The 13,163-nt window shown below is 45.9% G+C and overlaps 1 protein-coding gene and 1 long non-coding RNA gene across 4 annotated transcripts in view; one reads left to right on the plus strand and one right to left on the minus strand.

Moving 5' to 3' along the window:
* The window catches only part of FANCL (FA complementation group L), a 69,443-nt gene extending 62,952 nt beyond the window's left edge, over positions 1-6,491 (minus strand). For 2 of the 3 annotated variants that reach the window (XM_075535921.1, XM_075535920.1), the window contains exon 1: positions 6,356-6,491. In XM_075535921.1, coding sequence (XP_075392036.1) covers positions 6,356-6,442 — 87 coding nt within the window. In that variant the 5' untranslated portion in view covers positions 6,443-6,491. The remainder of the gene's footprint in view (positions 1-6,355) is intronic. The other variant, XM_075535922.1, reaches the window with a different exon arrangement.
* A 69-nt stretch (positions 6,492-6,560) lies between these two features.
* LOC142430881 (uncharacterized) overlaps positions 6,561-13,163 on the plus strand; it is a 46,170-nt gene continuing 39,567 nt past the window's right edge. The window contains exon 1 of the long non-coding RNA XR_012780671.1: positions 6,561-6,774. This is a non-coding gene — a long non-coding RNA (uncharacterized LOC142430881). The remainder of the gene's footprint in view (positions 6,775-13,163) is intronic.

Consider the following 13,163-nt stretch of genomic DNA (forward strand, 5'->3'; position numbering starts at 1 on the left):
TCTATTTCATTGATTGCTTATCTTTATTATTTCCTTGATTTTCAGTTTAATTTGCAATTTCTTCCCTAGTTTCTTCACCTAGAGGAGTGGTCACTGACGTGAGACCTTTCTTCTTGACAGTCAGGAGCCTCCTAAGGTCTATTCTGGGCACATGGACCCATGTCTGTGCCTGCGGACCTATCCGGCTATGTTAGAATTCAGCAATCTTGAGCTGCTGTGCTCCTTGGTTCTTGAGTATGAAGGGATTGCTCTGCCAGGTGTGCAATGGTGCATACAGTACACCTCAAGTTAAGTCAGAAAGCATTGCAACAAAAGAATAGAAACGTTTATTAAACAGAACCATCAAACTAAGAGCTGTTGCTTCTCAACATATCCTCCCATCTCGGCCCTTGTGTGTGCATCTTGAAAGGTCTTTGGGGGACTATTTTTTGAGCAATTCTGTTTCTGTGTATACCGTGTTAAAATGGCAGGGTGGGCATCTGTGAAGACTCAACAACGTGCCCTTTTCAACTGTTGTTTGGGGAACAAGAAGTCTGAAGGGGCAGTAGGGGCTAAAGGGTGGTTGGAGTAAGCTTTCCCATTACTTAGATGACAGTCATTGTTACCTCTGAGAATGAAGAAAAGAAGAAAGCTCAAACTCCCTGCCTTGCAGTCAGTTCTGACACATGGCAACCCCACTGGGTGGAGAAAGCGCAGGCTTTGTCTGTGCACAGGAGCGTTCAGGAAGCCTCTTCCCGCAGAGCAGCTGGCGGTTTCAAACTGATGACCTTGTGGTTAACAGTCCGACATAACCACTATGCCACCAAGCCCTTCCAATAAGTATTTTCTGGGCGTCAAGCAAATTACAAATTCAAATTACATTACTTCTAGAAAAAGAACAACAAATAGCATGTTAGCAACTACTGCGTAATTTTTAAAAGCAGTGTTAAGGAAACTTCATGGCCTTTAAAAATTTTAAATGTTACTCCCGCTGGAGAGCTAGGGAAATCTGAGAAGCAAAATATATAAAAGAAATATTGGGTTCTAATCCATTAAATATGGTTTTTAAATCCATGAATCTAAGTTGCAATTAGTAAATAAAAAGAAATTATTCCTAAAAGACCAATTAATCAATATAAAAGGATTGTTAGAATAGGTAACTGATCATTTGGCCACCATCACAGTAAATCATTAAGTCAAGGCAAGTAAACAGATGCTAAAACTCAGGAATAGGGAGAAAAGTTTGATGTCTCAGAGTACTTCCTGAAAAGTAATTATCAATTAATTACAAAGAAAACTGGCAGATTCCTCCTTAATCAAGGGAGACTCAACAGTCTTCTTGTGATACGTTGCCAAAAATGCATAACCAGGGTTTAATGATGAAACATCAATCAAACCCAAACTGGAGAGTACTTGCTCACTGCCATCAGGTTGCTTCGCACTCAAAGCTAGCCGACAGAACAGAATATATGACTGGCCCTTTGGGTTTCTGAGGCTGTACGTTTTTAGGTGTGTAGAAAGCCTCATTGTTCTCTTCAGCAGACCACTGGTGGGTTTGAACTAGGGACCTTTCAGTTAGAAGCCCAACACACACCTTGCCTACGATAGCAGGGCGCCTCCTTTGAAGGACCTAATAATTTATTCTACCTAATCACTAGCCTGTACTCTTGAAAATGTCAAGTTTTTAAAAGACAAAGGAAGCCTAAGGAACTTTTCCAGTCTGAAGATGAAAGAGACATGAAAATTAAAGATAACTGGGGCCCTTGCCTCAGACAGGAGGAGAAGCTATAAAGGAAATAAGTTTAACCATCAACAAAATGTGGCTCTGAGTGGTACCATATCATTGCTAAATTTCCTAATTTTTATCATTGCATGGTAGTGAAATAAGACTATCCTTTTTTAATTCACTGTTCAGAAATAGAGTGTCTATTTAGAGGTCATAATCTCAAAATATATCAGGAAAAAAAAGATTATATGCTGTGTTAGTCTAGGTTGACTGGAGAAACAAATCCAGAGACATTCATATAAGAACGAGCTTTATATAAAAGAGCAAATGTGTATTGAGGAACATCCCAGCCCAGTCCAGATCAAGTACTAAGTCCAATATTAGCTCTTATGTTTAATACTAGTCCTTAATGTCCTCTTTAGACTCATGCAGCCATGCAATGATGCTGAATGCAGGAAGATCACAGGCCAATGGGTAGAAGGTCTTGTGGATCCAGAGACAGTGGGAGCATCTCAGTGCTGGCGTGGGGTCTCCATGTGGCTCCTCTAGCTCCAGAGCTCTGGCTCCATCAGCATAGCTCCATGTGACTTGTCAACAGGAATGTACAGCCAAAATAGAGTGAGTCTGGCCTCCAGTGAGCTATTTATCTCCGCACTGCCTCCAAATGAGGACATCAAGCTGCAACCTGATTGACAGGCTAACCTCCACCCCTTCACTCTGAGTAGTCTCAAGTGGACACCAGATTATGTAACTAGCACATATGTCCACCCACAAAAAACACGTCTGAAACTATCAAGGGGATAAAATATACACTAGTGAACACACAAGTAAAGGGTGTGTTTTAACTCTTCACACTCTTGTACCATTTTAGAAATTTGAAGTGCTATACAAAATGTTTTTAGATAAAGTCAGCTCCATCAAACAGCAATGTTAAATTGAAGGTTTACCATTTAAAAAAGTCCTTTAAGATATGTAAATTATAAGATATGTAAATTATAACGGTAGCTACATCAAGAGTCAGAGGAAAATCCCATCTCAGTCTTGATGGCTACACAATTTATAAATTGAGCAGTTTTGAAAAGAAACAAAAGACACACATGTGAGACAAGAAATTTGTTCTAAAGAGCCGAAAATTATGTACAATCTGACTCAAAAAAATATGTAACTTCATCAGACCTTTCCAACTTTCCTTAAAAAGTGAGTGCTGTCTTCAGTGGGGTGATTCAAAAACAATACACTCATTCCTCTTACTTGATCACCTCATTATCCAACATTTTGCATTTGCGACAAAATTCTCAGCAGGAAACTCTAATGTGGGGCCACAGGCAAGCTCAGGGTGTCTTCTATGTGCCACCCAAACAGGGCCACAGGACAGATGGCAGCTGGCCCTCACCCCCATTCATCCACATGGGTCCAGCTGTGGGGGGGGTCAGCGGAAGGGTGGACTGACAGGGAAACAGATGAGGATGCTAAAGAGACAAAGGTCAATGTCGGAAGGCAGAAACAAGGGGTAAGGGAAGTAGACCCGTAAAGCTAGGGCAGAAAAATGGCCAGGTGGTGTCCCTTGCAGGGAGGCAGTCGACAACACTCACCTACCACCCCTCCTCCATCTCCAAGCCCTACATGCTCCTTGGTGACTGACAGGGGATCAGCCAAGCATATCCTGAGATGCAAGGGAGGTTCCTCTGGGTGGTTAGCAACAGGAGGGAGTGGGGACAACAACACAAGAAGAGAAGGCATGGCCTCCTACTCCCATAATGAAGCTGATTTCCCATAACATCCTAGTCTTTGGAAACTAATCATGTCAGTGAGGAGTGGGTATACTTTCCATTCAAAACTCAAGTAGGAAACTTAATGGAAATGGGGTGACTTCACATTTAACATTTTTAAAACTCTATGAACTGGAAAACAAAGGGAGGTGGCCAAGTATCCTATAAGCCGTTCAAGCCAGGATGCTCATTAGGGCCAAGGACGGTGAGATTTCCTCTCGCAAATTTGGGACAGGGTATCATCAAAGCTCAGTCCCTAGATAATGACATCATACTGGAAAAGTAGGTCAGCGAAAAAGAGGAAGAACTAGGAGATGGACTGATACACTGGCTGCAAACATGGAGTAGACATAACAGAACCAAGCACAGTGTCCTTCTGCTGCCTAAAGGGTCCCCATGGGTCAGAGCGGACTCCGTGGCCCCTAACAACTACAAATCACAGGGGATTCTCATTAATTCCTTACCCTTTACTACTCTCTACCTTTGAGTGATTATAAATCATGGTTACCCCAGGTGTTAGAGTGGAAATGTTCTAGACATTTCTTGAGGATGAACTCTATGAAACACAATCAAGTCTCTCGTCATACTGTGGTGCCTGTGAGTTGCTGGGATGTTGGCAGCCATGCCTCTGGCGTTTCAAATACCAACAGGGTCACCCACAACGGGCAGCTTTCGGTGGAAATTCCAAACTAAAAACAGACTAGGACAAGGAATAGGTTGTATGCTTCTAAGGGACTAGACACCACGATCCTGAGAAATCGCAGCAGACCACTGTCAGAGATAATGTCTGAAGCTAAGTCCCTCAGAGCTGTCGCCAAAGCACACTTTGAAGGCGTAGATATAAGTAAAGTTTTCATGACCTTCATTTGCTAATGGGGCACAACTCAAGATGAGAAGGAACAGCTGCAAACATCTACTAATAATTGGAGCAGGGAAGGCACGAAGTATGAATCTAGGAAAATTGGAAGTTGTCAAACTGAAAAGAAACGCATAAAGAAAGGATTGGTCACGGACATGAGTCAGCTAATCATAGGTTTACTATGCCAAGGAAGATAAATTCAAGAATTGGTTTCTACTCATTCAAAAAGAATATTTCAAGATCTAGCTTTAAGTACAACACTGTGTTGATATGATAAAACTTACACAACCCACAAAGAAGTCCAGTTACGCCAACTATTATTGAAACGGTGCACTGGCCACTAATGTTATTGACGAAGATAGAGCAGCACTTCCAGGGTTGAACGGCTCCAGCTCGAACTTCTCACTTCTCGAACGGGAAAGTTCAAAAAGAACCTGCTCGCTGTTCCAAACTTTGCTCGATAGTGGAGGCGAGAATATGACTTGAAAAGTCCTGTATGGTTGAGAGTAAGTTGCAGGTCCAGTCTCACCTCGGTCACAAAGGGGTGATGCTTCAGTCTAAGCAATTGCCCTTGCTCAGACAACACATAGTACCTGTGCTAGTGCATGCCAACATTCATCACTGTGCTCACATGTGTGTGTCTGTGTGCTTTATTTGTGTAAAATATCATACCCTGGCTCCAAAGAAACTTGGTGACACCAGCAGTAAAGCTAAGAGGAAAATTTGGAAGAGTGCTTGAAATACTGGCTAATGAAAAGCAAAACCTTTCTAAAACTGATTGATTTTGATGATGACTTCCAACTCTTTTTAATATGTTTAAACCACTGGATTGTATATGTGAATTCTATGTCAATAAAATTGTTAAAATGAAAGAAAAAAAACCTGCAGCCTTGGGAATGGATTGCAACTCAATTTTAAAAATAAAAAATCTTCACAACTGGACCAACAGACAGCATCCTAATAAGATTAAAGTTGTCAAGGATTTCCATTTACTTGGATAGACCATGAAGGCTCAATAATGCAGCAGTCCGATCAAATGAGGAATTACACCGGGCAAATCAGCAAAGCAAGACCTACTTAAAGTGTTAAAGAACAAAGATGTCACCATGGCTCAGGTGTGTCTGACCCGAGCCAGGAGTTTACGACCTTCTGATGCGATCTTAGGAGCCCTGGAGACGTCGGGATCAGGCGTTGGCTGCGCTTCTCAAGGTCTCTATAGCAGAAAGAGAAACCACTGAGGCTGGTCCACCCCGTCCTAGAGAGTGGCTAGGGAGTCGCCATAGACTTGATGGCAGTGGTTTAGCATTTGGTTTGGGGTGTGATCTTGAACAAGTCACTCTGTCTCTTTGCCCTCCTGTGCTTTGATCTCCTAAACTACGGTGTAGCAGCAACAGGAAGATCGGATTTTGAAAGTAGTTGCTTCCAAGGATGCAATGAGACGCTGCAGGTGCACAGTACTCTGTAAAGCTCGGGCCCTACAGATGCGTCACCACGTGAAAAGAATGCACAGGACAAGACACTGGGAAACGAAGCCAACCGGCCAAGGCCATCCTTCCCGTTGGGACCGTTCCCCTCAAAGCATCGCAGCTCAGCTACACCCACTCATAAGGACACTGCACACAGATGCCCCTACGAACTGACACCAACCCTGGAGGGGACAGCAGTTCTTAGAAGAAAGTCAAAGTTGTACCCCAAAAAATATTTAATGGGGGGAAAGCAGTCGCAGAACTAGCAGCGAGGACTCAGAGAAGGGGTGATGCTTTGGAGCGTGGTCATTTCATAAGCCCCGCCCCCGGCGTGCCCGGAAGCCCCGCCCCTGCACCTCGGCGGGCGGCCGCCTGAGAGGCGAGCAGGGGGCGGGGACAGGTGGGGTTCCGGCGCGTCTTAAACGTTCGCCCTCCACGGGCAGCGGCGAGCTGTCCCGCCGCAAGGCCCACGTCCAGCCCGAGAGCGCGCCGTGCCAGGCGGCGTTGCGGCGCGTGAAGGAGACTCCTGTGGAGGAAGAGCGAAGGCCAAGAGTACCTGAGCCGAAACGAACCCTTCATAGACGGTTTTCTGTAGGTTCTGGGGCAGGAGCAACGGGAACTCGCGTAGCAAGCTCGTTTCCATGATGGCCCGCGGAGGGCGCGGACGGGGCCGGTGCGCATGCGCAGCCCCGCCGCTGCCCGGCGGAAACGCGCACCTTGGCGGGAAAAGGGCGCCGGGTCCCGCGGGCGGAAGTCTTGGGCCGGTGGGACGGACCGCGCTCCTCCTGCAGAGCGGGATGCGCCTCCGCAGACGGCAGCTGGGACCCGAACCGCAGCGCTGGGAGAAATGGCTCCAAGTTCGCCACGGTGACCCAACATGATGGCTCTCCTCTCCGGGACCCAGGGACACTTTGGAAGGTTTTGCTGGACTCTCTTGAAAAGCTGCTACGTCTTTGAGGTTGCATTTCTTCCACTGTAAGTCTTGGTGGTTGTAGCTGCATATCTACCATCCCCAGGACCCGACACCACCCCTCCTATTATAAAATGCCCCCTTGCCCGTTCTGGGAACCCACAGGGGCAGGTCTACCTAACCCTATTTGCTTTGGGTCGCTATGAGTCCGTATTGATGGCAACGAGTTTTTGGGTTATCTACGCCAGACTGAACTCTGATCAACAGTTGCTGGTGGATTTGATGAACTTTTGCTAACTTGTGGTAATCATCCCCCCTTCCCAATTAGGAGGGATTTACTAGGGAGCTTACTGATTTTCCACTTGTAGTTATTTGATAATCCATTAAGCCTTTTGAGTCTTATTGTTTGGAAAACATTGCCATACGCCAGAATCTGCGCAGCAGTAAATGTCATGCCCCTTCCCATCTGTACTGGCCTCCAAATGTTATAAAGCCAAGATTCTCCAAAATACCTAGAAATCAATAAGTGTCACAGTGCTTAAAGGAAAACAAGAGGGCTGCAGCAACACTTCTCAGAATGCATCCAGAACAGGTGGGCCTCCCAGGTAGGAACTTCATAGATAGGCATGTCAACACTAGTCCCAAGCCCGCCCACTGCTGTCCGGCCCTTCCGACTCACTCCGTTGTTAGATTCCAATTCCTAGTGCCCCTGTGTGCAACAGAAGGAGATGCTCGCCCTGTGCATCCTCTCAGTTGTGTTCCTGTTGTGAGCCCATTGTTGCAGCCACGATGTCCATCACTGTTGTGGAAGGCCTTCCTCTTATTTGATGCCCCTCTACTTCACCAACTTTTAAGCAACTTCCCCAACCCTTAGCAACCCTATATAGTATTTAGGGTTTCTGAGGCTGCAAATCTCTGAGTTCAGACAGCCTCATCTTTCTTCCTCAGGGCAACCAGTGTGTTTGAACTGCCAATCTCGTAATCAACAGTCTAACACCTAACCCATGGGGTAGCCAGAGGTGGTGGAGCCCCCTGGGTCTTTCAATAGCCAAGCCCTAAGAAAAGTAAGTGTGGCAGCCAATCAAAGGCCACGCTGACCGTTTCGACTCCAGCAGAATGATAGTTCTCTCTCAAAGATCCACAGCAACCTGAAAAGAATTGCATCAATGCCATGTCTGTATTTCCTTTAACACTCGTTTTCAACTCGTAGGAGACGTTTGGCAAAGTTAATTTCTCACTCAGGCTACATTCCAGCACAGGATGAAGTGTTCATCAGAGTCACCCAGGGACCCAGGCTGAGGAAGACCGTCCCAACACAAACAGAGTTTGCAGAAACACTGCAGCAGAAGGAAGGGATAACAAATCAAACCCTCGCTTTTAAGAGCTTCCAAAGGAAGTCCTTACATTTCACTCACTAAAGAGAGTGCCATGACTGCTCATTTCCTCAAGGGAGCAAAAATATATAGCCACCATGTGCTTAGAACAAGAACGAGGATTTTGGTGATGTGGTTGCGCATTGGGCTACAATCCACCTGGTCAGCATTTCGAAGCCACCAGGCAGCTCCATGGAAGAAAGAGAAGGCTTTCTTATCCTGTAAACAGTTTAATTACAGTCACTATGAGTCAGCATTGACCCAGTGGTAGTGAATGAAGATGAATGACTTGCGGGTAAATACTCCTCTGATTATTCTTTTTTTTGCTTGTAAAAGCTTCCTCCAGGACCTTAGAAAATCTAGAGGAAGGAGCACAAAGGAAAACACTACCCCCCTCCTTCCCTTGGGGGTAGGATTTACGGTCTGGTTTCAATTATGCATTGGACTGCAAACCAGAAGATCAGCAGTTCAAATTCACCAACTGCTCCGCCAGAGAAAAATGAGAGTTTCTCAAAGATTAACAGTCTCAGAAATACACAGGGACAGTTCTATCTTGCCCTTCAGGCTGGCTATGTCAGAATTGAGTTGGTTTCGAGGGCTTTTTAAGTAATCAATTGAAAGAAGAAGAAAAAAGTAGTCACATCTGTACCCAGTGTATAGAACGGTGTATCAAAGTCACATTTTAAGGCACACAGCATAGAGTGGAGGGAAAACATTCCAGATCTAAACGAGTTGCGAGGAGCTGTGATGCTGTGGGCTAAGCACTGGACTGCTAACGCAAGGTCTGCGGTTCAACCCAGCTTCTCCGTGGGAGAAAGATGCCACAACCAACTCCATACAGATCTACAGCTGTAGAAACCCTGATTGGGTTGCGATGAGGTGACATTGAAAATGCGGTAGCTTGGGTTTGGGCTCTAAAATGAATTGCTTCCAAATCAATTCAAAATCATAGTGACCCCACGTGTGCAGAGTAGCCTATAAGGTTTCCCAGGCTGGGTCTTTGGGGAGGCACGTGGCCAGTATGTCATCCAGGTGCCTGGGGTGATTTCAAATCCCTAACCCTCTGGATAGTGGTCAAGTACTTGAACTGAGCCACCAACAGACTCCGTAGGGAGGATAAGTTGGTCAGTTCTACTTCCAGAAAGGCTTTGACCCATGAGTTTCCTTTTGCTGAGTCTTAAAATACGAGCTGCTTATTCGCCACGTGGAACAAATTCCCCCACGAGAGCTTTAAAAACTGCAGAAACATCTGTCAAAACTAACAAGAGCCGCAGCCTGAAAAGGGCCAGGCAATGCCAACCAGTGAGTGAGCAATGGGAACAAGACGACACATCACCAAGAATCCCAGTGGCACAGTGGACCTTTGAACTCAATCCTAAAGCCTATGCAGAGCTGTTAAAGGATTTTGACCTGGGAACTGGTGTGGTGTCACTTCTCCAAAAAATTAATCAGAAAACTCCATCAGGTGAGATCTATTAGGAGACAAGTCCCACAGCCCAAGGAAGAGATGACGGCATGATGGGAAGAAGAGTTCATGATGGGACTGGCAGCGAGTTCTTGAATCCTGTCTGTGTCACCCTCTGGCTTCTGCTCCCCACCGAGCTGTGATGGTTAGCATGCTTCATGCTCACTGCTGGACCCTCTCCTCCACCTGCCCTCCGGCCTCAGCAGTCTCATCTAGTCACAGATCGTAAATGCCAGCCCTATGGTATAAGTCCTAGCTCTATGCTGCTGACATCCATATTTCTCTTTCTACCCCAACATTCAACTTGAATAACTACTTCCGCTTGAGATGCCTAGTTGCAACCTCAACTTGCATGCGTCAATAATAAACCTGCTGAAAATGAGCGCTGGGGATCTCCTAAAGCAGTGGTTCTCAACCTTCCTATGCCGTGACCCTTTAATACAATTCCTCATGGTGTGGTGACCCCCAACCATAAAATGGTTCTCACGGCTACTCCATAACTAATTTTGCTACTGTTATGAATCAGACGATCCCCAAAGGGGTCATGACCCACAGATTGAGAACCGCTGTCTTAAAAAAAAACAATTAGCTGAATAATGGTACACACATCCAAGATTAAAGACAACAGAGGAGAGAAAACATGTAGCATAAAGCCAAACCAAACTGCCATGGAGCTGATGTGGACTCAGTGACACTATGGGACAGGGTAGAACTGCCCCCCTTGAGTTTCTCAGACAGGAGCTGTTTACGGGAGTAGAAAGCCCTTGAGACTTTCTCCCTCAGAGACTGGTGGGTTTGAACTGCTGACCTTTCGGATCTCAGCTCACAACCATGATGCTGCCAGGGTTTCTGTGAATAATATAGAACATAGTCAAAGGTGGGTTCTCATAAAACGTTCATTGAGAGAATTCAGTGGTTCTCAGTGAAGGGCACATTTGTCGTGAGGGCATTTGGCAAGGTCTGCAGGCAGTGTGTGTGACCACAGCTGGGAGCGGGGATAGATTGATATCTGGCATCGGTAGGCTAACGATCAGGAGTTGCTAATAAACAGTCTGCAGTGCACCAGACAGCCCCCACAGCAGAGAATGAACCCACTGGAAATGCGGAGATTGAGAGGCAACAAAGGCCAGCACAAACGTCAGAGATAAGGGTTTGCTCTGAGTTTGGCCTACTTCCTGGCACGTGGCTAGTGAGCACATCCAATTATCCCTTTTAGATTGTCTCTGTCTTCAGAACCTCAAAACATTGGAGGGAGCATCGAGACCTAGTGGCTCTGGAGCTGAAACTCAGAAGACAGGAGAATGTATAAATGTATGTTGTTAGCATATGCCCTAAAGCAGTTAGCTCCTAGTCAAGTTCAGCCCACAGTGACTCATACTCGAAAACTCAAACTCTGCCATGGAGTCATGCTAGCTCATAACAGCCCTACAAGACTGCCCCTGTGGTTTCCTCGGCTGTAACTCATTACGGAAGATGATGACAGCCTCCCCTCTGTCCCAAGGAGCAGCTGATGGTTCCGAACTGCTGGCCTTGCCATTGGCGGTACAATCTGTAACACCTATGCCACTAGGGCTCCTCAAGACCCTCTATAGGTTTGTAGAAAGTGAATACTAATGGGAGTAGACAGCCTCATCTCTCTCCTGGCAAGAGGGCTGGAGGGGGATAAACCGCTGACCTTATTTATTGTGGTTAGCCATCCAATGCCTATTGGAAAATTGCCACCAGGACCCTACTGGGGCTCCTGCCCACTTCCATTAAGTCAATTCCAATTAATAGCAACCCTGCAGGACAGAGTAGAACCACCCTTTTGGGCAGTTCCCAATCCTTATGGGAAGAAACAGCTTCATGTTTCCATAGCCCTGGTTCCCAAACCTCCCGGCCCATCAGAATCTCGCGGGCAGTTTGGGTGGGGTGGATAAAACAGAAGCATGGACTCATGATCCGAGCCCCGAGATTCTGATTTAAATGCCTGAGGGTAGGGCATGTGACAGCCATCCGTTTTAAAACTCCTTGTGCCCTTTAATTGTTCAATCAATGCCCCAAACCTAAGGCGTTTATTTGTTTTTCCTGAACTGTGATGAGTTTATGCACAAGACATCCTACGTTCAGTGTGTTAGCTTATACTGTGCGCTGGTCCTGGTTTCCATCACTTGTCGGGCTTTGTTAAACAACAACCCACTGTTGGTTTCCTTTGATTAAATAAAAACATTGTAAAAGGCCCGAAAGTTGTTGGCACATTGTAGAGGAAAGAAGTTAACGACTTTAGGAGATAATAAAGTAGATTAAATGGATCCTGTGTGTCTCACCCTTGTAGTGTGCCAGGACCCTGAAGAATCCTCTCCCTCACCAATACACTTGGAGGAACAAGGGAGGTACCCAAATATTTCAAATAAACCTGCTGGCTATTTTATTTTATCCATTTATGTTGCTGGGCTGGGAATGCTTATGGAAGAAGCTATAATCAAATGGTCTTGCTGATCTCAGTGGGGATGTGAGAAGCCAGCTGAGCCCTGGCCCAGGTGATGACTGTTAACAGTCTGAAGCAAAGTGGGTATTGTTTTAATAGCCAGATGCCACACTCAGAGATCAGGGAATGGCTTCAGTAGCAGAAATCGCTGGCTGCAGTTAATTAATCATGGGGTCCCCAGGAATAAAATTGACAGCCGGCCAATTAAGGTGTGTCTTGATTTATTTAACCAAAGCTAATCTAGGTCTGTGAACAGAGAGAAGCCCTACTGGAGGCAAGGTGCAGGAGAATATTGGGTCCACAGTGAATGAAGGGCTTGTAATTATGAGGGGGTAACTGCTGAAAGACTGCAAATAGTGTGCGAGCCTTCTGCCTTGTGTTTCTGAAAAGTACCTGCTGCCTTCAACACAACCACTTGTGTGCTGAGAAAAGGGAAATGCTAGCCATTGGCTCAAACTTATCACTGATTCCTGAGGACTTGCAATTCTGCTATTGTGAGAAGGTCAGAATTGGGGGTCATCTTGGAGACCAGGGGCAAAATGAAGTTCTAACCTGAGTTTGTTTCCTGGTAGACATACTGGGATCCCCAAATCCACCTTAGGGTTACTTTCTCAAATCTTCAGACAATTATTGGGATGAATATTGTAGGAAACTGGCAGAATCCCTGTGATTTTAGGAAGAGCCAAAGGGAGGCCGTTGGCGTTATCCTTCTCTGCCAAAAGAGGGAACGATAGGAAGAACCCTGAACCCCGAAGGTGTTGAGTTTAGTGCTTCCTTCCTGAAAGTTGCGCACTTGGTGATTTAGTTACAGACCAGATTGGCTTCAGACATCGGACAGGTCTTGGGAAAAACAGTGGATTCTTGGAAACTTGCTGTCAGTTGAGCTTCCGGTTGAAACTGCCCGTGCAGTTGTGTTCTCCCTACTACCCACCGTCAGTTGTGCAGATGGCGCCGGGTCCCTCAGTGTTTCATTCTGCGGTACAGAGTCACTACATCGGAACCAACTCAACAGCACCTAGCAACGCTGAAGGGAATTAGCAAAACGCTTAACACTCTGGGTGTGGTTATGTATGTCCCAACACACTTTCCGTAATTTGGTTTATAGGCATCTCCAGAAGTTTGCCTGCATTGACAGCAGCGAATACATGT

Source organism: Tenrec ecaudatus, chromosome 17 (genome assembly GCF_050624435.1).
Source record: "Tenrec ecaudatus isolate mTenEca1 chromosome 17, mTenEca1.hap1, whole genome shotgun sequence".
Lineage (NCBI taxonomy): Eukaryota > Metazoa > Chordata > Mammalia > Afrosoricida > Tenrecidae > Tenrec > Tenrec ecaudatus.